Here is a 25,000-nt window from a genome sequence, read left to right on the forward strand (position 1 = left end):
CACATTGGGAAAAAAAGTGAAATCAAAACAAAGTTATGAGTAATGAAGATAGTGTGTTTGTATATTTTTTAAAAAAGACTCTCGTTTAGTGGCTACTGTGAGACAGAATATTTGCAGTTATTTATCTCAGACTTTTCCTTTGTAATCTCATTTACTCTTTCTATTTGCCACAGTATGAAGCCTCTTAGATAAATTAATATGGACTGCTGGCAGCTGCCTGTAGATAAAGAGCTATCTTATAATTACTGCAGTAGCATTTTAGCTGCTACTAGATTTCACTTCTGTCATCATCTCCGTATCTGATGTAGAGTAGCTAATGAGAAATGTTTAAACCAGACTTTTGAAAGAATCGTTTGCTCCAGTGTCTGTGCACGCTGATGTGAATTTATCAGGGCTAACATTATACTCTTCTTACCCACATGCAGTAGCCTTTTTTTCTTTCAGCATTTCCTTATGGGAAAGCAAAACATTATTAAAGGCTATTTATTAAAAGTTTCTTCATACAGAAATCTTGTAGGCTCTGTTTTCCTGTCCATATTTGGCTTTTAACAGAGCAGTTCCTCTCAAATTTACATAAGTAGGAATTCTTGACCTAATTAGTGACTGAAGTTTAGCTTTAAAACAGTATGTTTTCCTCCTCTGTTTCAGCCTTTGATGTTTTCTTCTTTCCCAAAAAGGCAATTCACCATAATCTGACAAATCTAATTTTTAAAGCTATTGGTTAATAAACATTTAAGCATTTGTTTAAACACTTTCCCAGTTGATTTTAGGCTTAGAGGGCCTTGTGTTGCTGTATTGCCCACTGAGGCAAGTAGAAAGATCTATATTTTTCCTGCTGTCAGACTTGGATCAGAACTTGTTTGTACAGCTATTTTACCAAACATCCAGTGCATGCAAGCAGAAAGTGTCACATGTTGCCAGCAGAGATGGAAAATGTTGGAAACAGTAATGTGCATATAAGGCTAGGAGTTGCAGGTCCCTGCCTTACAGCTCTAATCCCTGATTCAGGCACTCTCTGTGTCTCTGGATGGTTGCTCCACCTCTCTGCTTCCGATACAGCCATCTGTAAAACAAAACGCTCCACAATGTGCCTGCTTAGAGTGAATTTTGTTGATGTTTGGATTTGTTGTGTCCTGGGGTTACCTATCTTCCCAGTCCTTTGATGGCCTTTGGAAGAGAACCTTGCTCTGGTTTTAGGGCTTCTCCTCAGTAGGTCATCTTGTAGTTGGGTGTCTCACCAGCCTGGGGATGACAGCCATGGCTGGCTGTGATCACCTCAGCAAGTTAAGTTTTGTTTGACACCTGCAATTCTGCTCTCTCTGTAAAACATCAACAGAGTTGCCCAGTGGCCAGACAGCTTTCACTAAGCACAGCAGTATTTATTTCAGGAACAAAAAGTGTCAGAGGAGCAAACCTGACATAAAAAACCCAACAATAGAAAGCCTGCACAAATGCAGAACAGAGAGGGTATTAGGTATCGTAGGCCTAGTGCAGCGATATCAGTTCTTTGTTCTAACCTGGTTTGCCTTCACCTGGATGCTCTTGGATCCAGTGAGAGTGACTTCTCTTTATCAGGCTGAGTCACTTTTTGCCTTTCCCAGTTCTGTATCTGGTGGACCACTTCAGCCAGATGTTTCCAGACCCCCCAAATGTCACACGAACACAGTCAGCTTTTGCCTCTGTTTCACCCCTTTACAAGTCAACGTTTACATGCAAGAGCCTCTGAATATTCCCAACATGTATGGCTTCTGGCCCATTCTGCCTTTCAGTGCTTCCAAGGTTTACCTCTGTCATTTGTGTGGTGTTAACTTTAGTAGCAATGCACAAAAAAGCATCTGTAGAGGAGTTAATGCAGTGGTGGTGTGCTTTATGGTCTTTTAGGGAAGTCATGGTAAAGAAGCCTGTAGGTTGCCAGTTCTTTTTCTTAAATATCTTTAATATGTGGTTGAGGTGCTCACTGTGTGCCAAAGTATTCCCATTTTCATTTAGTATTTCTCCGTAAAATAACAGATATGGTATTATGAACCTCTTTCTAGGTGAATGGGTGGAAAAGAGTTTTCCACATCAGCTGTCATCCTGAATATCAGGAGAGGGGAATAATTCAGACAGGGAGTACAGCAGCCTCGTGCCTTCTCAGTGATTTCCAGGGTCCTTATGCCTGCAGATAAAATTGCCTCTGTGCTGTGCAGTGAGGACCCGTATTGCTATATAGCCCAAACTGATAATGAAGCCAGTAATGATCACCCACTAAAGCATTTCTGAAGAAATCAGTCAGTGGGGTATATTGGTGCACCAAAACCCAGGTTTTGGCCTCAATCCTGCAAAAGAAGCCTAATCCATGCAGCTCATTCAGACCATTGACTAGGTAGAATCAATCACGCCACAAAGCGTGGACAGCACAAACATAAAATTCTTGACAGGATGAGGCTTAAAGCAGAAAGATTTGTTCTGTAGAGGTTGTCAAGCTAGCCATGTGGATTTTGAATGTTCAGCGTATGTTTTTCTTCTCTTAGTTTTCTAAACCAAACGAAATAATTTTCACTCCTTAGTGTTTATAACACTTAAACATGCTGTTCATAGCATTTGAATATTCCCATGCTGCCGTTCACAACTACCGTAATCATAGAATCATAAAATCACAGAATGGTTTCTCTTGGAAGGGACCTTAAAGATCATCTAGTTCCAACCCCCTGCCACGGGCAGGGACACCTTCCACTAGCCCAGGTTGCTCAAAGCCCCGTCCAACCTGGCCTTGAACCCTGCCAGGGAGGGGGCAGCCACAGCTGCTCTGGGCAACCTGTGCCAGTGTCTCACCACCCTCACAGGAAAGAATTTCTTCCTTATAATGATAGACAGTAATGGCTGTGTATGCATTTAGCTTTTGTAATCTTTCTCATCCATTGATCTCTCCAGCCCTAAAGACATTTTTTCTTAACTGAAGGTCTTCTACTTTGTAATAAGCTTATAATTGATTACCATTTTTTAGATAAAATCACTCCAGATTCTGAAGAGATTCTTTGCACCGCGGTGCTTCAGTGCACACATCTGAGTTATGATTGGGGGGGGGGTTTGCTGCTGTATCAGATCACAAATGCCTGTCTAATTTACTATCTGCTGCTATGTCTTTCAACATCATTATAAGCCCACTTTTCAAATACTGAAAATTATTTCCCCCCTCCTTAATGAACATTGTTAACCTGGACAAGTGTCATCCTTGTTCACGTTTCAGATCTTCGTATGTCCCTTTGTATCATGTCTTTATACTGCCTTGGGCGTGCAGCATCTCTTATTTTAGTATCTTCTAGCAAATTTCCTGGCTGCACTGTTTTCTCTTAATCCTCATTTTCCAAGTTGTGCTGTAATCAGTCGCGAGGCTTTCACTGACTGCGAGAACTTTGGAACTGTTGTTATATTAAAAACAAGCAAACAAAACTCATCCATGTTGTACCTCACCACACATTGCATGTCTTCAGTTTTTCAGTATGCACTGAGGCAGTCATGATCATCTTTGTTTGGATTCCTCCCTCCCATCTTCAGTTCTGTGTGCAAGCTGGATGTCCTTAATTGTGGAGAAGTTTGTGCAATGCGTAGCTGAAGTATAGTTGTTGCTGTATGAAAACCCAGATGTGGTCCATCTGCTGCGGTGGTGAGAATAAATCTGGAAGTGCAGGAGCTTTAAGGCAGAGGTCTGTAGCTGGGAGAGGCATAGCTGAAGCCGCAATAAGAGCTATGTGAATACTATCAATCACACTTCTAAATGTATGCAGAACCAAATGACACCAGTATTGCTACGTAGATGCCCATCCCGCTGCAACCTAACATCTCCTGTGGGTTTTTAGCCCCCACAAGCAGTTACTGCTGAGTCCCAGCTCAGCTCTTTGCTTTTCTCATTCTGTCTTCCTTTTCAGCAGAAGATATGTGGTTATTGGAGAGAAATAGATGAGTGATGGGTTGTGCTGGAGCACAGATCCCAAACACTTCAAGGATACCATTGAAGAATAGGGCCCATTACCATGCTCTGCTTTTAGCCAGAGGCTCCACTGTTGCAGGGAAGGAGAGGGAAGTCCCCCAAGTGACAGAGCTCAGACTCTCAGTGTGGTTAGCTCAAGTGCAAGGAAGACAGGACAGTGAGGAAGGACTGGATCCACAGTTAATCCAGAGCCTTCAGAAAATCCACAGGCATATCAGCCCCAAGATTTAATAAGATCTCTGTAATTGGAAGTCTTGTTTGCTTTTTTTTTTTATTGGTATTGGTGTCATGAAAGGTCAGAGTGATATCTCCCAGCAGTCATTTGAGGCTGCTGAAGTGGTAAATGATAATATCATATATGGCTCTGAAAGTAAACTAGATGTTCAAAGGTAAAAGTGTTTTGCTGAAAGTTGTAACTCTCTGATTTTGGGAGTGGACGACAGGTATCCTTTTGGTTTTATTTTTTTTCTGCTTCAGATTAGGTGGTTCAGGTTTTAAACCTACTATACCTGCCTTTCTGTGTGCCTGGAGCAATTTTACTTAGGACAGAGTCTTCTGCCCTTAGTGATCCAAGAGTTGTTGCAACTTGATCGACTCTATCCCTGTTTTATTAGTTTATGCTCTTTTATCTCCCTGCTTTCCTTTGGTCGTTCTCTTGCCATGTCTTCCTCTCACTGCTATTCTCCACTCATTGTTCAGATTTTCTCCCTCACAATTTACTTTTCTTTAACTGGGTAGGTGGTTAGTTTTTGTGGATTAAAATGGAACCATTCTTGTACTTGAAACAAAGCACATGCACAGCTCTTAGATCAAAGACTGAGCTTTCAGCACCAATGAGGGATTAGGCCTTTGTTTTCCAGAACTTTTCTCCCTAAGAGGCTATAGAAGGAGGGATGCTAACTGTAAACTGCAGTATATTCATTGTCTGCAGCAGAAATTGGCAAATGAATTAACAGTGAAGTTTAGATCCGTGTTAGAGCTGGATCTGTAGCTGCTGAAGTCAGTGGACATGTTCCTGTTGACTTCTATAATGATAGCCATTATCTGTGATTTTTTTTTTTTTTACTGTGGTATCTTTGTAAATAAAAAATTGTTATCTACATCTGCATACATTTTTCATTAATAGCTCCTCTCCTGCAGAATGATGACCACTTGCATTGTACAACTCTTTGGAAGCATGGTTTTCAAGGGCTAGGTTTTGCAATGCTAAGGGATTGCAAAAGGAAACGCTGGCATGGCCAGATAACAACTCACTATGAGCTGCAGTCGTGGTTGTAGAGGCTATTGTCATTTTGTGTTCTTCTTCAAGTGCTAAATTGGGTGGTAAGAGAAGAAACATCAGAAATAGGAAGCTTATCGATGACTTAACACTTGTATTATCTTGCAAAATAATTCTATTTTATTGATATTCTGTGCTTTACAATGTCTCTTTCCTGCAGCTTTCCACACAAATCGCAAAATAGATCAACCAGAGCGTGACCTTTTTGTACAGAAAATTATTTTTAAAAGCATTTTGTTAACTATCTTCCTATATCATTATAGTACAGACATACACGTTGACCAAAAGCACTTCTAAATTTCAAGCTAAAGAAAATTTGTTCAGCTAAATATTGGAAGTCCTTTTGTAATTTCAGGAGTACAGCATTTCTTATTCATAAGGGATCGAGACATGAAGTGTAGCTTCTATTTTTATGCCATAATTGCATTAAGCTTATAGAAAGCAAGAGTTGTAATATGTAGTGCTAAATCAAATTAGTGATGGATAAGAGACTGTACCGAGTTCAGACACCTCTCTGACATTGTGTTCTCATGTTCATTATTTGCTTCTTTGAAGGTAGCCCAAGTTATTCTAAATTTTGTAGTTGTTATTCTTGGAGAACGTGGAAAGACAGGGTGATCACATATATCAGCAAAATACTGTTCGAGAAAGGGGAGTAGGTTTTTCATTTCTGCCTCTTAAGTAAAACTGAACTGACCAAAAGGGTCACTCAGCTATTTTTAATTTGAACTCCATCAGTCCTTATGAGGAAGATGTATTGACTATCTGTTTCTCTGTGGGAATTTCAGGCAAGCTTTTAAATACCAAGGTCCTGTCTGTTTAGTGTACGCTGCCGACAGCACTTGAAGTCACCATTACGCTTTTTTACAGATCTTTTTGGGGAGTGGCCTTTATCAACATTTTCCCTAATTCCTCTGAGGCACAGTGTGCTTTTTGTCAATTGGTTACTGTCTTTCATCTGAAAGATAGCTTTCTTTGGCCATGGTTCTTTATCTCTCTATATATATAGTGCTTGTGAAGTATATTGGGATCGCTCAGCATGGAAGTGACAGCGCAGAATATTTTTAGCAGTAAAAGGCTGTGCTTGGAGGTATCTGGTTCGGTGAGGACAAGCAGTCCATCAGAATTGCTGCTGGTTCCCAAAGCACTTGCTAATGTTTGCCTCTAGCGTGCCTTGGTCCCTCTGGCTGCTGCTCAGGGCCCGGCTGCCTGGCGCCTGCTCGCGCATCACCTTCTCCGTTTCCTCTGGGGACCATGTGAGATGCGGGAGGTCTGAGTGTTGCTGCTCCTGTCCCAGCGCAGTGTGGTAGGTCTGCAGCCGCCTTCCCTCTCACCAGCAAGAGGCAGCCAGCACCTCTGGGTGCCCCAGAGCAGGGGGGGCAAACAGCAATGTCTGCTGGCTCCCCATCTTAGATGCCGTCGCCATCCCTGTCTCCAGCTCCAGGACCAGCTGATGATGGTCAAAGCACAGCACATCCCGAATATTCCCTCATTTGACACCTTGCTTAATGAGTTAGCTCTTTACCATCCAGGGGAATGAAGCCACAGATCTGAGAGCGATCACAAAGTGTTTGCTTTTCGGCGGAGCGGGAGACAAACCCAGGCTATGCAGTGGATTGCCAGCTAAGCAGAGAGCTAGTTTAAAGGTTAATCTCATTTCAAAAATAGAGAGAGGGAGATGCATTACAATGCTTCATTGGAAAACTGTCAAAAGCCGTTAGCTGCTGGGTGAAGTGTATGAAAGGGAGCAGCACTAGCTCTGCTCTTCATTTTGTGTGGAGGTGAAACGAAGCATTTCACCATTCACCTTTGGGAATTAAGATGCAACATGTTTTTAAGGTCAGTTCCTTTGTTATAGGGATTCTCTGTAAAAGTATGAAATAAAGCTTGTTTTACTTTGCACATACTCTTTAACATACCATATCGTCTCTTCACTTACATATGGCATGAATGTTGATAAATGTATGTACACACATATGCACATATATGTAGTGCACTAAACAGCTGTGTATTTCACATGCACAATTTTCTCTGTCAGTGTGCTACATACATAATGTCCACGTTCAGGGAATAATATGCCTGGAATAGTATCACCTGCCAACTAAAACAGATCGATCCGGTGCATTCATACATTCAAACCTCCTGACCGGTTTCAACTACTGCTATTTTTAACTTGCTAGGGGATGTTTCTTTCTTGTCTTTCACCTTTCAAAAATACATACCTTCAAAAACCGAAAGATTTCCCTTTTGGACCTGTATGTATTTTTCTAGAGTTAAAATTTGTCTGGCTTCAAAATCCCAACTAACGTAAATTTATGCTGTCCTTCCCACACACCCCTGCCCCTCGCCTCCGTGACAGGAGGCAGTGTGCAGATGCTACCTGGTGGGAGCAGCTTGTTCCAGCTTTCCCATGGTCTGCTGTCAGCTGTAGCCATAGACCAGCTTGCTTATCCCTGCCCTTCAGGGGTCTTCTACCTTGGATGTACAGATGGAGAGTGGTCCTTTTCCTCAACCTGGTTTTCCAGGCTTCCTGCACGTTTCCGACAAAAAAGAGGACAGGGCTTTCTGCAGTCATCCCCGCTGGCTCAGCTCGCAATAGGGATGTGATTTGGTTTGGCTATGGGCACGTGTCGACATCTCTGTCAAATTAGAGAGGTGGTGTGACGCAGAGTTCACGCCGCCTTTGTGCCAGCTGCGAAAAGCAGACAACAGCCGATGCAGTGCAAGTGCCAGCTGGCCCCCACAGATACTATGTATGAACACAGCATTTTAAATCTGATTCTGGGATCTCTTGTGCCTCTAAACTCTGTCCTAAAATGCCTGCGATTTCTTAAGCAAGGCCAGCCAGTCTAGCTCAACTAAGCCTCCTTAAGCAAGAATGGTATTTTATAAACAATGTATCTTGAGGAACAGTAATTACCCATATATCTTAATAACATAGTGAGGCGTTGGAGCATCTCCAGCAGCTCACAGAGACTAAATATGACAAATAAATGTCATGAGTGATGAAGCCAGAGAGCAGCATGCCTGAGCTGAGGGATGCTCTCTGTGCTCCGTCAGGACGAGGGGGCGGGCAGGGTTCCCAGGCTCCAGCTCAGTGTGATGTTTCAGTATATGCTCACCTGTGAGTATAAAGTGTTCTCCCTGCCAAAGCAAAAGGGACAGTTCATAGGTTTAAATCTCCTTGTGTGTATATAAGTGTTCGTACTTCCACAGAATGATGTGGGTGATTCTGAGTAATCTGTATCCAGGATGGTCCTTTACTGAAGGCAGTCATTAACAAGCCAAAGCTCTGAGAGCAACGGTGTATACTTATCTGTCTTTTTTTAATAGTTTGGCATTTAAAAGAAGATACAACCAGCTGTAAAGTACAGAGGAAGAGCAGAAATCATATCAGAGGATTTTACTGTTGAAGGGTTATCGCAGAGATGTACTATGTGAATGTGCTGAAAGATTTCCACTTCAGTACAGAGCATGAGACACAGCTAGTGAAATAACTACTGACAATTAGCAAGTCAGCAAAGGGACGATGCATTGTAGATAGCATTGCCATTTATAATTATCTATTGCAATCATTAATGACCTCTTTAAAAGAATTTCTATTGTAAATCCCTCAAGAGAGTATCACCAAAGAGTTCGGTGTTGGCAGCCCACTTACCTGCCTTCTTTGAGAGCACAACTGTGTAAAACCAACAGGACAACATTGGCATCTGCTTGCTGCTTTATTCTTTCAGTGTAGTAGGAAAGTGTAGTTTCTTTCAATTTAGAAGCCTACTTTGTTTAACGTTCATGTATATATATATATTTTAATAATTTGTTAGTCTGAGTTTCTTGGCTCTGTCCTTTGGGCTGCCTCTTGTGCTCTGCAGTTGGTCACACATCAGTCTGTCCTCAGGCACACTGTCTCTTCTTGTGTGGCATCATCTTTGTTTTCTCACTGACCTACTTGACAATGAAGCGAGTGCTTCACAGTGTTTACAATGGATATATTTTAATCTAATTTAGTGACAATCAGAACCATAAGTGCTGGCCTGGTATGGTGGCAAAATGTGCATTTTTCTTTGCTTGAAATCTCGGTGTAAGCTGGTAAGTCATCAAGCGTGGCCCTGAGGCTGCAGTACGGTCTCACTGACTGGTTTTTAAGCTGTTAGATAAAAGGTCAAGAACCAGGCCCTTGCCTGGAGGCTGGGATATGTTTGCTCATGTCTACACCATGTAGAGCTTGCAGATTGGTCTGGAAAAGAGTTTGTTGAAGGAGTCTAAGATGAAACTTCGAAGCAGACTGAAAATTTATTCATGTGGACAACCAGAAGGCCACTCCTCAGGCTCGCTACCTGCCTGCCTTTTATTTACATGCAGCCCTGTGCGTGCAGGGCAGTTGCTTCCTCAGCCTTGGTTTTCAGCAACTTTTTAGAGATTATTCATTTTTATAGATTAGTCCTTGACTTCTCTGAAGATCAGTGTAGTAGTCTGACAGCTGCCAGGTGTCTCGAAACACTGTGAGGGCACAAGTGTTTTGTTGTCAGTCATTTGGTTTTGGAGGCCGAGAGCTGTGAAGGCACCCAGTGAGTGGGCTCTTCGAAAATAAATATCCTTCACTGTATGCTGCAAGAAATAACCACATCTGTTGTGGTACGAGTGTAGTACAGATGCCTACATGTAACTATTTTCTGTGGGGTTTCTTTAAGGGAAGAGTTGGTGCAAAGGGGGAATTATTTTTTGCTACCATTCTCTCTTACAGCTAGATAATTATCTTTAATTACGTAGGGGTTCATCTATGCTAAGCTCGATGTTTTCATTTTTGAGAATTTTATAGGGAGGTATTTTTTTAAATTACATTTCAGGAAACGCTGTGATTTTTAAGAAGGGCTGCACTTTTCAAAAATATAAATGAGTAAAAAAGCTAATTTCACAACACGTGGTGCCAAGCTGTCTAGCAGCTCTAGTACGTTCTGTCAAGCCAAAGGCGTATTTTTAGCTTCACTCTCTGCTATGTATGTTGTTGTAACAGGTGTCTGATGAGACTGTTTTCGTTGTTTATAGATGAGGTCTTGTCCGAAAACTTTTTGGACTACAAGAACCGTGGCGTCAATGGCTCTCACCGTGGTCAGATTATCTGGAAGATTGATGCCAGCTCTTACTTTGTGGAGCGTAAGTGTTTTTCCAATCCTGCTACAGTATAATTCAATCACTGCAGAAAGATAACTGAACTGCTTAAGTTGTTCCTACGGTGTTTTTATGTCCTTCAGGAAAGGCCAGAAATGTTACCAAACTCTTTGAATGTATTGAGAGGAACTGAAACATTTTATGGAGTAGAAAACCACAGTTTCTGCAAGCAAATAATCATAAATATAATTTTTTTATGCAGTTATGAATAAGTGTTTTAATCCATTTGCTGTTATTTGGACTGTATCATTAGCAATGAGCTGCACTGACTTTAATATGGTATTAAGGAAGAGAGGAACTGAGGGGCATAATCTCACTCACGCTGACTTTTAATTGGAAAACTTCATGGTGCATCTGGCTTCCACCAGATTCAGGTGGATTCAGAGGTAAAAAGAGTCAAGTTTTGATCATCATCTAGACTGATAAAAGTATAGCAATATGTAGTTGCAGCAAGGTATGCTGATTTCAAATTAATTGTTCCTCATTGTATTCATATATTACCCAGGGTGTCTGATGCAATGCAGTGTAACTCTTTTCTACCCCCTTAGCAATCAAAATACAGAAACACTGAATTTGCTTCTGCAAAGTACTGTGTACCTTGTACAGCAAGTTAACATTTCCAGGCTTGGCTGTCCCACATCCCTGACCAAAGTGAACCTGACCGTTTGAGTCTTTCCTCTTTTCAAAGCGTGTGCTAGTGTGAATGGAATTCATGGTTGTCTTTGGAGAACAGAAATCGGGTACTCAAAAGACTGGACTGAGATCAAGAGCAAAACATCTGTGGTGAAAGAGCCACGTGTATCCTTAAGGAGGAGTTAAGCATGAAGAAGCCTAGTATGAACCAGCTTCAGTTTTTCAATTGTACTGAATGTTTCACTGATCTATCTTAGCCTGCTGGGCAAAATTCAGAAGCTTTGTAAAAGCATATATAAATTGCATGGCAGTCAGGTATATCTGTTTAAGACTGTCTGAATTTGAAAGCAATCAAGGCAATCTCTGATATAACCTGAATTCTAAAGGATTTGGAAAGGCTATGAGTTATACTTATCATAGAATCATTCAGGTTGGAAAAGACCCTTGGGATCATCAAGTCCAACCATCAGCCCTACTCTAGAAAGTTCTCCCCTACACCACATCCCCCAACATCTCATCCAAACGACCCTTAAACTCATCCAGGGATGGTGACTCCACCACCTCCCTGGGCAGCCTATTCCACTGTCTGACCACTCTTTCTGTGAAAAATTTTTCACTCTTTTCACTTGATTAGATTAATCTATGCCTTTCATCTTAAGTATCTGGTATGAGCAAGGATGCTACATGCAGACATGTTAGAGATACTCAGTCCTAGGCACAGGTTATCTCTTTGCAATATGAAGCATTGCTGATGGTCTGTAATTCCTAGTGTTAAGTTAAATTGAGAATATTGTTCTAAAGAATTAAGGGAGCTGCTGAAATGGCTACAGGCTACAGGCTACAGGCCATACAGATGCTTATATCCTGTGTTTTGAAAAACACATTTATGGGAAATTATTTAATATGTAACAACACTGGGTTTAGTTATCCTGGTTTGGGGGCAGAAATACATTACAGGATCTAACCTTTAAAGCAGACCCTAATTTGCAACTGCTACTTTGAACTGTGGTTACTAATCCATGAGACTGATCATGGTTTCTTTTAGCTGTTAAAGTGTGGGGAGGAGATATAAAATCCCAGAACTGGGGTTTGAAGAGCCCTTGGTTTATTGAGGAAGAATGGAAGTGGGATGGGGCTGCCCATAGTTTTCCTGCCTAATCCAGCAGAAAAGAAAGAGGCAATGTGAGAAATGCTTAGGGAGAAGCCTTTTCAGGTGGGCCACATTTCATTACTGCACAATGAATTATGTCAGCTTAATAAGTTGCCCCCATTAGCTGAGACATAGTAGCTGTTGTTAATTGATTGCATGTACATTCTTCACTTGCCCTACTGTAAGGAAATGCAACTTAGCATAACCATCCTTCACTGATGCTTAAAACGAAGTCGTACTACACCGTAGTTGGGCAGCCCACGCTTGATGAGTTGCTGCCTCTTGGTAATTTGTAATGCTGCCATCATTAGGTTGTGAATCTCAGCCCTGAGATTATGTACCAGTGCACTCATCAAGGACAAATCATTGCCTGTCCAGAATTAAAATAGGAGAAAATGAAGTAGGCAGTAGTAAGTAACAGCACATGCGGATACTCTTAGAGCCACTTGACTATTGAAGTGGGAAGTTAAAGCAGTGAAAAATGTCGATGTATGTGAATTTTATAAATCTAAAGGCATATTTGAGGGTTCCTGCTCATTGTTGAGACTCATATATGAAAGTACAGAGCTTTGCAGTTGGTTAAATGTTATGTTAAAAACTGCAGGGTATGAAAGCCTCATGTATTTTCTATACAAAGAGGATAGTGTAAACCACCTTCCTTCAGACTTATTTTTTGGATGGTGATCATATCTTCCTTTTAAGTTGCATAGCACACAGTATGGTGACCTTTGCAGGAAGCAGAAAGATACTGGTCATCAAAATCAAACTCCCTTAAGAAATCTGTTTTATTTTTCTTGCCATTCACTACAGAACTGAGAGAACCTGGAGGACAGGGCAAGGGTATGTTCAGTGGTAACGTGCTATAAGAATTGCCATGCTGGTCCAAAGTTAACCTGATCCAGTGTCCTGTCTCCAAAAATGGCCAATAGTGTAGACTTGTGGAGGGTATAAAGGTAAGCAAGTGTTAGTGAGTCTTCTAGCTGGAATGTTCTTAGCTTCTGTTAATCTGTAGCTCAGGCACTTCCTGAGATAGGTATTCTTTTTATTTAGTGGTTGTCAAGGCATATGGTAGGTAGCTAAGATGTGGTAATTTATTTTCAAGATATCCGTATTGGTTTTTTATGCATTATGTTATACTTCCCTTAGCTTGCTATTGATTGAGTCTTGTTGATTATAACATTAATACTCTATAAAACAGAGCAGCTCACTTGCAAAGACAGCCCTTAATTTCTGCTTTTGCTTTTTCTGTAACTATCTGTACCTTGATACCTGTTCACCACATGAGTCAATATTGGCCATTTATCAACCAGACAGTGCTTCAGAAAACGTTATGGTATACATTGCAGTGTTTGGTCCACTATAGCTGGCAGGAGCCATGATAAAGAGGAAATCATGATATGGACAAATAAAGAATCAGCCTTACGCAGAGAATTTAAAGTTCCCAAGAATTTAAGGCACCCCAGGCAGACTGGTTGGTCGCTATTCTTGAAATGTATAAAGGTTTAACATTTTTGGTGGTGCTATTGTGTGTGGTAAAATAAGCTTTTTATCGGGGGACCATGGGGATCATCCTGTCCAACCTCAGAAGTCAAAGTTTTTTTTTTGCCAACAGTTAGACTTTAGGACTCCCCTAAGGTAGGGTGTTTTTGTACCACATTTATGGAAATTACCCTTATGCTGTGACCAGCCAGCTGCTTGACATAAAGAGCTTAAAAAAGACATTTTTGAAGTCTTTTTTTTATTAAAGAAAGAGCTGCATAAGGGAACTTGAAAAATCAAAGGTGTTAAAGATTTTCTGATTTGCAACAGTGAAATTCACATTAATGTGAAAAAAGAAGCATTAGGAATGAGGTCAAGTAAATAGAGAGTTATTACTCTTCTTCTTCCAGATTTTGAATCTGGAGGCATATATAATGTGTGGGAGTATTTTATTCAAAAGGCTTAATGTTCCCCAATTAGTTATCCTTTGTTTCCTGCATTTTTGAAAATTAACAAGCAAATGAAATATGACCCTCTTAACCATGTAACCTGTAGTCATTATACATAAAACCACTATTTAGGTACTTAACCGAGTACTGACATCTAATCACTGTAGAGAGTAATTTGCGTGCAATGGTCTGGGACCTCGAATAGCAGTGAGTAAAGGCAAAAGTGGCTGGAAGTTATTTTCTTCGTGGTGGCAGAATATCACAACAGAAATCTTCTATCGGACGTAGTTGTAGTGATAATTACTGGCAAAAAACATCAACCTGGAGGACCACACTAGACAGAAATTGTGCACATGCTGCTGCTATGGGCAGAAGGAACTAGCAGTATCATGAGAGATTCATAGGAGTGCATCAGGAGTGGAGAACACAAAGGAAAGCGTGGTGAGAAGTTGAAACCATTTTTTGTGTTAACTGCATTTCTTGTACTTTTATAGAACTGAATTTCAGCAATTTCAGGTACTTCTCTGTTGTTTAAGCTATACTTTCACAGTATTCTCAGTGGATTGCCCAATCTGAATCATTAAGGGTTACTTTTTCAGGTATGTTTAAAATCTCACTAGGTTAAGAAAATGCTTTTTGTGTGGTAGATCAATGACAATGCCAAATAGTTTTCTGTTTTGGAACGTGATTCTGTGTTTTGGGGGTATCTGGGCAAAATACATGTTGCTTTTAAATTTGCTGATAGCCTGGTTTAAGACTGTCTAGAGAGCCCTATCACTTTTCAAAACGGATAATTTCTTAACACATACCCAAATTGCATTTTCAGATACCACAGCCATTTAAAGTTTGTGTTTGTTTTAGTGATCTACTCTTTCACCTTGAAAAGGACTAACACCTTTCCCAGAGAAGCGTATGCCTTTCGACTTTGCATATCGCAAACTTGCAACATAATGTTGCCAGACAGATATGTAATTGGTGTGAGCCAGAGAGGGAATTGCTTCCAAATTACAGCACGAATGCTGGTAGAACAGAACTCATCTCCTATTAATATCCAGCAAACAAAAAGCCTTAACAACTGCAGAGGCAATGTTGCACTATGGCCAGTTTTGCATTTCTGCAGAAGTCTTGCAGTTTGGGTTTTTATGACAGCCAGTGATAAACAGTAACCATCCACTGTAACCATGGGGAGAGAAAGGAGGCTACATACCACTAGGTATATATAATTTGTGTTAAGGCTTGGAGGGCACCGAAGTGAAAGAACCAGCCTATAATGGGTTTTCCAGGAAAGTAAACATGCTCTGCTTCACTGCAATTTCTGGCACGCTTTTTTGGCTTATCCAATACAAGTGTGCGAGAGACCATTTCACTGAGGTGCGATGCAGCATCATCCTGTAAGCACAGTATCAAAACTAGGATATCCTTAAAATGATGAGAAAAGTTTTGACACTATTCAGAATTGCACTGAAGATAGCCAAATACTTGGGACCCCTGTTAATCTACTGTCCTTCCTGTAAATTGTTTTACTACCTGACAACTAAGAAAGCCATTTCCAAGTGTAACCAGTCATCTGTGTGGCACTTTTATGCGGAAGCTTATGCATTGTTTAAATTTGTTGCTGCATTTTTTTTAATAGCAAATATGGATGATACGCCTTGCAGAGAGCAGAAATTATAGTTATTGACTAGCAGGGAAAAAATGGTAAAAAAAGCATGCAACTAAAGTCAGAGGTCTGAGAGATCCTGGTACATCTGCAGGTAGAAGGCATATGCTCTAGTCATGGTCAATATATGACAATTATGTGCAGAACTATCCCCAAAACTGACAGACAATCAGCCCTTTCATCTAGGGCTCTCTCTAGAAAATATATCTTTTGCATTGCTTTAGGAAGCCAATATAAAGGCCACTTTCAAAGTACAGATAATTGTAGGATGTTGTAGCCTCAAATGTTTCCAAATAAATGAGGCACAGTCATCTCAACAAAAGCTTTAATGAAGCTGGAATATTTGCAAAGTTTCCTTTTTCTGGACAGGCTGTTGACAAGTCCAGCCCACTAAAATAATTTCCTGTCTCCATTTTCATTACCCCAATGTCTCTCAAATCACATGCAGTTAACTTTATGAAAGAGTACATGAGGGGAGAACATAGAGATAAGGCTGTTGAAGTCCACCCTGCTATACCTTTGAGCAAATTAGAATATGCTGCATGACTTTAACCTTCAGGAGGCCGCAGATGGTAAAAACTGGAGCAACACAGAAGCATCAACAGTGTGAAGACTATTTAGCAGAATAGTGTCAGAGAAAAAACAGATATGAAGCAGTAAGAGAGACTTATGCCCCAAAAGGTGCGTCTACTGCTTGTCTTTCTCCCAAGGAAGACATACCATAGTTTTGAGGTTCTTTCTTTTCATCTCTTTACACATGTAGTAGTCTTATTGATACTTTTTGGTTATCTTCCACCCTACACACAATTTTTAAATTCCTCCTTCTTTTCCTCAGCCCGGTACCCTTATAGTAGTTTAATATACATATTTGAGCCAGGCTTAGCTTTGGGAAGAGGAGCACAGTCTGAGCCTGGATTAAGGCATTTCCCAGTTCAGGGCTGTTGAGGTTCCTCAAGAACCCTTTGCTTTGCATCCTTTGATCAGCTCCTTAATCTTTGCTGTTGTTGCATTTCCTCTAGTTTTTCTCTTACAAAGTCTTTATGTGCCAGGATTGTAGGAAGCAACCTATCATAAACAGAAACATAGGCCAATCCACACAAGACATTAGACAGCTATTTCTCAGCTTCCTGCATGGTTGAGCTGTGGTAGCTTAACTGAGAAACTTGTCTACAAATCAGATTTTTCTCCGTCTTTCTCTCCCTTTCCACAACTTGTTTTGACACTTGGACATATTTTGTTTGTACTGTGGAGATCAGGGCTGTTTGTTTATTTGTTCCCACACAGGGAAGAAGATGCTTGTGTTGCAGCATACATCCTTGGTGACACCATGCTGGGACAGCCTGGCTGGTCCCCACACTACCTGCTCTTCACTTTTCATGGCAGTGCTTAAAGAAATTACAAAATCTCTGCTTGCACAAAGCTGAGATTGAATGAGAGCTTTGACAGCTTGACTTCAGTGCCCGGGAAGCTGATGGAGCAGCTCATCCTGAGTACCATCACACAACACATGCGGGACAACCGGATGATCAGGCCCAGTCAGCATGGGTTTATCAAAGGCAGGTCCTGCTTGACAAACCTGATCTCCTTCTACGACAGGGTGACCTGCTTATTGGATGAGGGAAAGGCTGTGGATGTTGTCTACCTTGACTTCAGTAAGGCCTTTGACACCGTTTCCCACAGCATTCTCCTGGCAAAACTGGCTGCTTGCAGCTTGGATGGGCACATGCTTTGCCAGGTAAAAAACTGGCTGGATGGCCGGGCCCAAAGAGTTGTGGTGAACGGAGTTAAATCCAGTTGGCGGCCGGTCACGAGTGGTGTCCCCCAGGGCTCAGTTTAGGGGCCACTCCTGTTTAACATCTTTATTGATGATCTAGATGAGGGGATCGAGTGCACCCTCAGTAAGTTTGCAGATGACACCAAGCTGGGTGGGAGTGTTGATCTGCTCGAGGGTAGGGAGGCTCTGCAGAGAGATCTGGACAGGCTGGAGCGATGGGCTGAGGCCAACTGTAGGAGTTTCAATAAGGCCAAATGCCGGGTGCTGCACTTGGGCCACAACAACCCCCAGCAGCGCTACAGGCTTGGGGAAGAGTGGCTGGAGAGCTGCCAGTCAGAGAGGGACTTGGGGGTGTTGATTGACAGCCGACTGAACAGGAGCCAGCAGTGTGCCCAGGTGGCCAAGAAGGCCAATGGCATCCTGGCTTGTATCAGCAATAGCGTGGCCAGCAGGGACAGGGAAGGGATCTTACCCCTGTACTCGGCACTGGTGAGGCCGCACCTCGATGACTGTGTTCAGTTTTGGGCCCCTCACTACAAAAAGGACATTGAATGACTCGAGCGTGTCCAGAGAAGGACAACGACGCTGGTGCAGGGTCTGGAGCACATGTCATATGAGGAGCAGCTGAGGGAACTGGGGTTGTTTAGTTTGGAGAAGAGGAGGCTGAGGGGAGACCTCATCGCCCTCTACAGCTACCTGAAAGGAGGGTGCAGAGAGCTGGGGATGAGTCTCTTGAACCAAGTCACAAACGATAGGACAAGAGGGAATGGCCTCAAGTTGCTCCAGGGAAGGTTTAGACTGGCTATTAGGAAGTATTTCTTTCCAGAAGGGGTTGTTGGGCGTTGGAATGGGCTGCCCCATCCCTGGAGGTGTTTAAGAGTAGGGTTGACTAAGCACTGAGGGATCTGGTGTAGTTGGGAACTGTTAATGTTAGGTTGATGGTTGGACTGGATGATCTTCAAGGGCTTTTCCAGCCTAGACAATTCTGTGATTCTGTAATAGGCGTTTCAGAAAGCTCTCTCAAGGTGAACTGGAAAGCTTTAAATCAGAAGTAACGCCTGATCTTAGGCGCACTGAAGTCAGAGCAAGTCTTTCTTCACTAAGCCATAGTTCCCAGTCACAGAGACCACAGTTTAGGTGGTCTCTTGTCTCAGCTACTTAAGCCTAAACAAACATACAGATTGTATCAATGCATCAAAGGCTGGGCATCATCTGATTGTCAAGAAGTTTCGGTAACATTTAACTGAAGTTTTAGTGCTAATTACACTGAACCTTGGGGCATTTGGGACCTGGTTTGGATGCACAGATCTATACTCGTTTGTTAACTTTCAAATTTTTTTCATACAGTTGCTTTTTTTATTACAATAGTGTCTAATGAAGAGTAGATCTTTCCTATGTACTAAGATAGTTTCTGTCCTAAAGAGCTAAGGCCAGATTTCTGAAGGTATAAATTCAATGCAAATGTTTGAAAGCTAGGCTTCAAATCTGAGATAGGGAAGACAGATTAAAAGGTGAGAGGTGAAAACAGAGGTACGAAGTGAAGAAGTGACTTGCCAGTGCATGGGTACAACTGCAGATAAGACTTGAGTTTCCATACTCACTGCTTAGTGTCTCATCTGCTAATTTTAGGCCACCTCTAGTCTGTTTGCAGTCTGAACTACTGGGAATTACTTAAAAGTTGTATCCTGAAAATAAATGTGCCCTGCTGCTTGGTACATTTCTCTTCCTTTTTTTCTTTAAGGAACAGAGTTTCTGAAAGCTCTTCTGCTGGACAGAGGGGAGAGGTTTGTGTAGGGCTGTTACGGCTTTATCAAAGTTGAAATGAGCCTCAGAAAAGGTGGTAATGAAGGAACCAGGATTTTTCCTCTTTTCTGTTCTGTTTTTTTATTTTTAAGCCAGCTGTGGGCATGCTGGATCTGCTCGTTATTTTCTTTCTCAGACATTGTCAGGTTGAGGGACAGCAGTAACTTCTCTTGCAGTCCAGCTGCCCAACTCTTGCTTGGCCAATCCTCTACCTGGGGGTTGTGGTTTAACCCCAGCTGGCAATTAAGCACCACACAGCTGCTCGCTCACTCTCCCCCCACAAAGTGGGATGGAGGAGAGAATCAGGAAAAAAAAGTAAAACTCATGGGTTGAAATAAAGACAGTTTAATAGGACAGAAAATGAAGGGAAGATAATAATAATAAGAGAGTATACAAAAGAAATGATGCACAATACAATTGCTTACCACCTGCTGACCGATGCCCAGCTAATCCCTGAGTTGCAGTGCACTCCAGCTAACTGCCCCCAGTTTGTATACTGGGCATGACATCATATGGTGTGGAATACCCCTTCGACTCATTTGGGTCAGCTGTCCTTGCAGTGTCCCCTCCCAGCTTCTTGTGCACTCCCAGCCTCCAATGGCAGGGCAGTCTGAAAAGCTGAAAAGTTCTTGACTTAGTCTAAATACTGCTTAGCAACAACTAAAACATCAGTGTGTTATCAACATTATTCTCATCCTAAATCAAAAACATAGCACTATAGCAGCTACTAGAAAGAAAATTAACTTTATTCCAGCTGAAACAAGGACACTAAGGAAGACAAAGAGTTGTGGAGTCATCTCACTGGCTGAATGTAAGACTGACACAACTGGTTCCAGCCTTGTTACTCCCCTGCAGCTAGGCTTGTCTCACCTATGGAGGTAGAAGGGCACTGTTGTGTCAGTGCTGCTGGGTGACCCTGTGTTCTGGACAGACCAGAGGGTCAAACCCCCAGCTTTGTCTGGTGTCTTTTGTCCCAGAGCAGCAGAAGAGTGCGGCCTGGGGAGGATGCCCAGCCTCCAGGTCAGGTGCAAGCTAGTGCCAAGTGGTACCTGAGGCACCAGATGTGCCTCCCATTGTGCAATGCAACACCATGTGTTCTTGTATCTTGGGAAGAAGATACTAGACAAGAGGAAAAAAAAAATCACAGCCCTTTCCTATTCTTCTCTCCTTTGTTTGTCACACTGTTTTCTTCATGCCCATTACTATTTTTTTTTTTGCACACATCTGCTCAGTCCCTAACTTGACTAATTCTCCTAACTTGGGAGATTTTGGAGGAAAATGGTGACTGTTTTTGGGGGGGACACTGGCCTTCTTTCAGGCTCATTTGATCTTAAGGTAATGGGAAAGTTGACCCAAGAGTTCATGCTTTCCAAGCAGGAGCTCATGGCTTAACACCCTTTGCAAGAAACAGGTAAGGACTGGGGAGCAGCCAGTAGTGCTGCTACTGCCAGGAGATTGAAAAGAGGCTGTGTGGTCCTTACAGCAGTTCCTGTTTGAATCTGTTAGGAGCTGGGAATGTGTGGCTTTCCTTCCTCCAGCATTAAAATTTGGGGGCAGCTATAATTTCTGATCTGGTCTGCATCACTCTTCTCCAGATCCCACCAAAGATATCAGGTAAGGCATACACCCTTCAGCAATTTCTGGAGGCACTTGTTGATCATGCAGTTGTTCCCCAGGATAGAGTAATTTAGGTAGAATCCGTCAGGCCACTCTATACCTGGCAGCGTGCCATGGGGAATAGTACATCTTCATTTTGGGTCTGAAGGAGTCTAACTGTCGGTGCCAAAGTTTGAAAATACGGGTCCATATACGGGTTCATTTTGCTCTTCCAGTCATGTCAGCAGTATCCTCAGACACTCTGTACTTGCTTTTTAGATTCAGAACTCCTGTGCATGTGATGTGTTTTCTGCTTCAGCTTTAGTATCACTCAGGATACCATAGTGTATATCATGTACTTGAGGAACTGAAGAGAGATTCCTGAAATCCAGTAGTGTGGCTAGTAGCTGTGTTTTTATCAACAGACCTAGCATTTGATAAATGCATAAGCAGATACCTATTGCTTTGCTGCTTTGAACTTTAGATGTTAGTATTCTGCACAATGGGTGCTGAAGTCACATGACTTATTTTAATGGATCAGTATAACTTAGACAATGTTGTTTTGTGATTGATAATCTTTCTACTATTGACAGTAAGAGATTACAGTGTCATCTTTGACTCACAAATTAGTTAGTCTTTCCCACTGTTAAATGCTTCTGGAAAGTTTGGTTTGGATGTTGCTGTCTAGGGATTTGGTGGAATTGCCCTGGAAGATGGATCCCTTCTCTTTGCTCCGTTGCACAGGTGCCCCTATGCTCTCCCCTTGGATACTTCCATTGGGCCTGTTTCTGAAACTGCTGCATGCCAAGTTAGTCCCCACTGAATTCAGTAAGAATTGCTTGCATGCAGCCCTGCGTGCCATGAGACTCAGCACCTTTCATGTACAACCATGTACAGAGAGCCCAGGTGCAGACTTTGGCCCAATCTTTGTAGAAAAACAGAAGACAAATGCAGTGGAAATGGGAAGCATCTATGATCGAAAGGGTATCAGCACATGCATAAAAGGTCATATTTACTCCAAAAGAGTGGTAAGGTACTGAGCCTTGTTTCATTTATTTTCTTAAATACAAAAAAAAATATATAATTAAGGATACAAGTTCAATTCTTGGGCGCAGAATAATTCAGGAGACAAGGAGGCTGTCTTGTTGGTGTCAGATCTCAGCACCATCAAACATGAATATTTATGATGATGGGAGGGATAGAGTCCCCAAAGACATGGATCTCTGAGCAAAGGCTAGGTTGCATCAAGGGCTTGCCTGAGAGACCAAACTCCGAAGGTGGTTAATTGGCTAAGCCCATCACTAGTTTAAAGGTCCTAAAGAATAGATCAGTGTCAATAATGTACCATTTCTAATTTTGGAGAATCTTACGGATTTTTTTGTGGTCCTGTTAAAGCATACCATGAAAGCAATTAATCAAAACACAATGTGGAACATACGTATTAAAGATAACATTTTTCTCAGTTTATGGAGACAGTGAGCGTGCTTCACATCTAAAAGAAAGGCTCTTTTATACCTCTCTACAGTAGTGAAGCCCCTGAGGGGCTCTTAGATGTCCAACATGGCACAGGAAAATCGCAGTATAAAGGGGGATAAATCCCTTCACATAATACAGAAATGTGGTTGTAACCCTGCTATATCATTGTCCGGTTTTGGCCAGCCACTCCATCTCTCATGCCTTGCTGTGGTTATGGCAACGTTTATCTAACTCATACAATGGTGTTTGGGCAATTTTATTAGGCAGAAAAACTTATCTGACCTTCCACGAGGCAGGCAGTCTTGTATCTGTGATGAAGTGCTGTAGTAACTCATGCTGCTTCTCCAAAAGTGCACATATGATGCAGGAAGCCTTTTGATACTTGGCTTTTCTTGCTAACTAGCTAGTAAATCTAGCCCTGTCATCATCTTACTCCTGGTCCAGGGCTTCCTGCTATAGGACTGCCAGATGTTAAGAACACCGTTTATATGGAGCAGGAGGTCAGCAGGGATGAATTACTATCTCCCTGCAGGGTTCAAACACTTTTGCCCAGCAGAACCATCTTTCTACAAGGTCTTTGATACTGGTAATAGGATCTTGAGACCTCAGATGAACAGTGTTCTATACTTCCAAGCCGTTCTCCAATCTGTTCAATAGTTTAGATGATCGCTTTACCCCATTAGTAGCAGGTATAATTTCCTCCCATATCTCTGTACCAATAGCTTTTTATAAATTAAAGAAAACCAAAACCAAACCCAACCTTGAAATAGATACTTTTGCTGTAATTGTTTATTAACTAAATTTCCATAATGGTTCTTCTTTCTGTCCTTCCCCTTTCATTAAATTATCTATGCTAATTTCATTATGCGTTCTCTCTTTAAAAGTTGTCCTGCCTGTGGATTTTTTTCCAAGTCTCCTTTGCCAAAAGCAGCTGCTACAGTGAGACATTTAAAAGTAGACAGCAGTGTTTATTCCAGACCCTTCCTTTCCCTTGGCAGCAGAGCCTGTGTGCCTGGCAGGTACTTGTTCACATTTGAAGCGGTAGGAGGCAGAGACATGTGGGCAGGTGATGTGTTTACTGACTTGGGGTGAGCTGTCACAGCTCACTTGTAGCTCTAGACTCATTCCTGAGATTAAGAGCTACAGGTCTGATTGCTTCTCACCCCCGGGCTGTTTTAAGGCAGCTTTCCATGATTAGGCTGTGTATACTGATAATCTTGCTTCCTCTTAGTATGGCCCTTTCACCCTGTAAGAAAGATATGAATAAGATCGTTCAATGATCTTGGGTTGTCTGGTCCAACTGCTGGCTCAAGGCAGGTCTGGTTTAGAACAGGTTGCTCTAGACCCTGTCTAGTCAAGTTTTGACTGTCTTCAAGGATGGAGTTTCCTTCTGAAGCAACTGTTTCAGTGTTTGACTACCCTCCCTGTGATTTTTGTTTTCTAACACCTAATCAGAAAATAATAATAATAATGACGATGATGTAACCTAAATGTAAATGAATCTTAGGCCTCAAGTGTAAAAATGTAATCATTTTCAAAGATGATCTTTCTCTGTGCCTCTCAGTTTTATTTTTTTCCTGACCCATTTCTTTTGCATGGCTGGGATATCTTAGAAGTTCTATAATGATTTCCATTCATTGGAAGATCCAAAAAGGAGACGTTAAAAATATCAGGGGAAAAAATAATAATCTCATAAATAAAATGCACGAAGTTATCAGGAATGAATTTTTTAAAAGAAAATAATTTACCCCATAAGAAACAAAATCAGTTTTGATTATGAAGTGCATTGCTGCTATGTTGCAAGCATGAGGTGTAGCTGGGGTTAGAAATAAGATGGGCAATGCATGTGCATCAGAATTTAAGCTGTACTTGTTGTAACTTGCCAGCAGTGTTCCCCCAGACAGAGACTTCTGAATGACTGAAGTACAAAACCAGCAAAGTAGAGAGTGCAGACACAAGGGGGAAAAAACACTTGGAATAAATGTGAAATCTTTTTGTAGTAGAGGAGCACCAGGGAGCTTTCCCAGGCATCTCGTGGGTAAGGAGGGCTCTTGGCTTCTGAGGCTCCCTCTGAGCTCAGCACGCAGATCCTGGGAAGGGAAGCAGATTCTGGTGCAGCCCATGTCTCTTGGACACCACACCTCTCTCTCCTACTTCTGGCTTTAAAAATCTATCTATGCACAGAAAAGTTTCTTAACACTGCCATTGTCTAGCACAGGTGTTAAGAGTTATGTGACTGCAGTTCTGCTTCTCCTTTTCTACTCCACTAAAATAAGCCTCCAGTTGGAACACGTCGAGGTCTACCAGGGGCTTGTAGAGATTTCAGAGTCTCGATTTGTCTTCCTACTAGCTTGCTGTTTATCCAAGCTGCTGAGCAGCACTTCCTGAGGGTAAAATTGCTTTATAACCTGGCAACTCTGGTTTACTCCAGAGGTAACCTGTGATCCCACATAAACTGACATGTGATTAACCTCCCTGGATTGCCAGGCAACACTTGAACAGCAGATTTACCCCACCAAAAAAGCATTATGTCTACAGTGTATGAGATTAGTCTGTCTGTTTAAT

General features: G+C 41.9%; 1 protein-coding gene across 5 annotated transcripts in view; it reads left to right on the top strand.

Annotated features, from left to right (window-relative positions):
• The window catches only part of HECW1 (HECT, C2 and WW domain containing E3 ubiquitin protein ligase 1), a 270,071-nt gene that overhangs the window by 90,991 nt on the left and 154,080 nt on the right, over positions 1-25,000 (top strand). For all 5 annotated transcript variants that reach the window (XM_074890150.1, XM_074890071.1, XM_074890307.1 and 2 more), the window contains one exon: positions 10,293-10,400. In XM_074890150.1, the coding sequence (XP_074746251.1) occupies positions 10,293-10,400 (108 nt within the window). The remainder of the gene's footprint in view (positions 1-10,292; positions 10,401-25,000) is intronic.

This window comes from Strix uralensis, chromosome 1, assembly GCF_047716275.1.
Source record: "Strix uralensis isolate ZFMK-TIS-50842 chromosome 1, bStrUra1, whole genome shotgun sequence".
NCBI lineage: Eukaryota > Metazoa > Chordata > Aves > Strigiformes > Strigidae > Strix > Strix uralensis.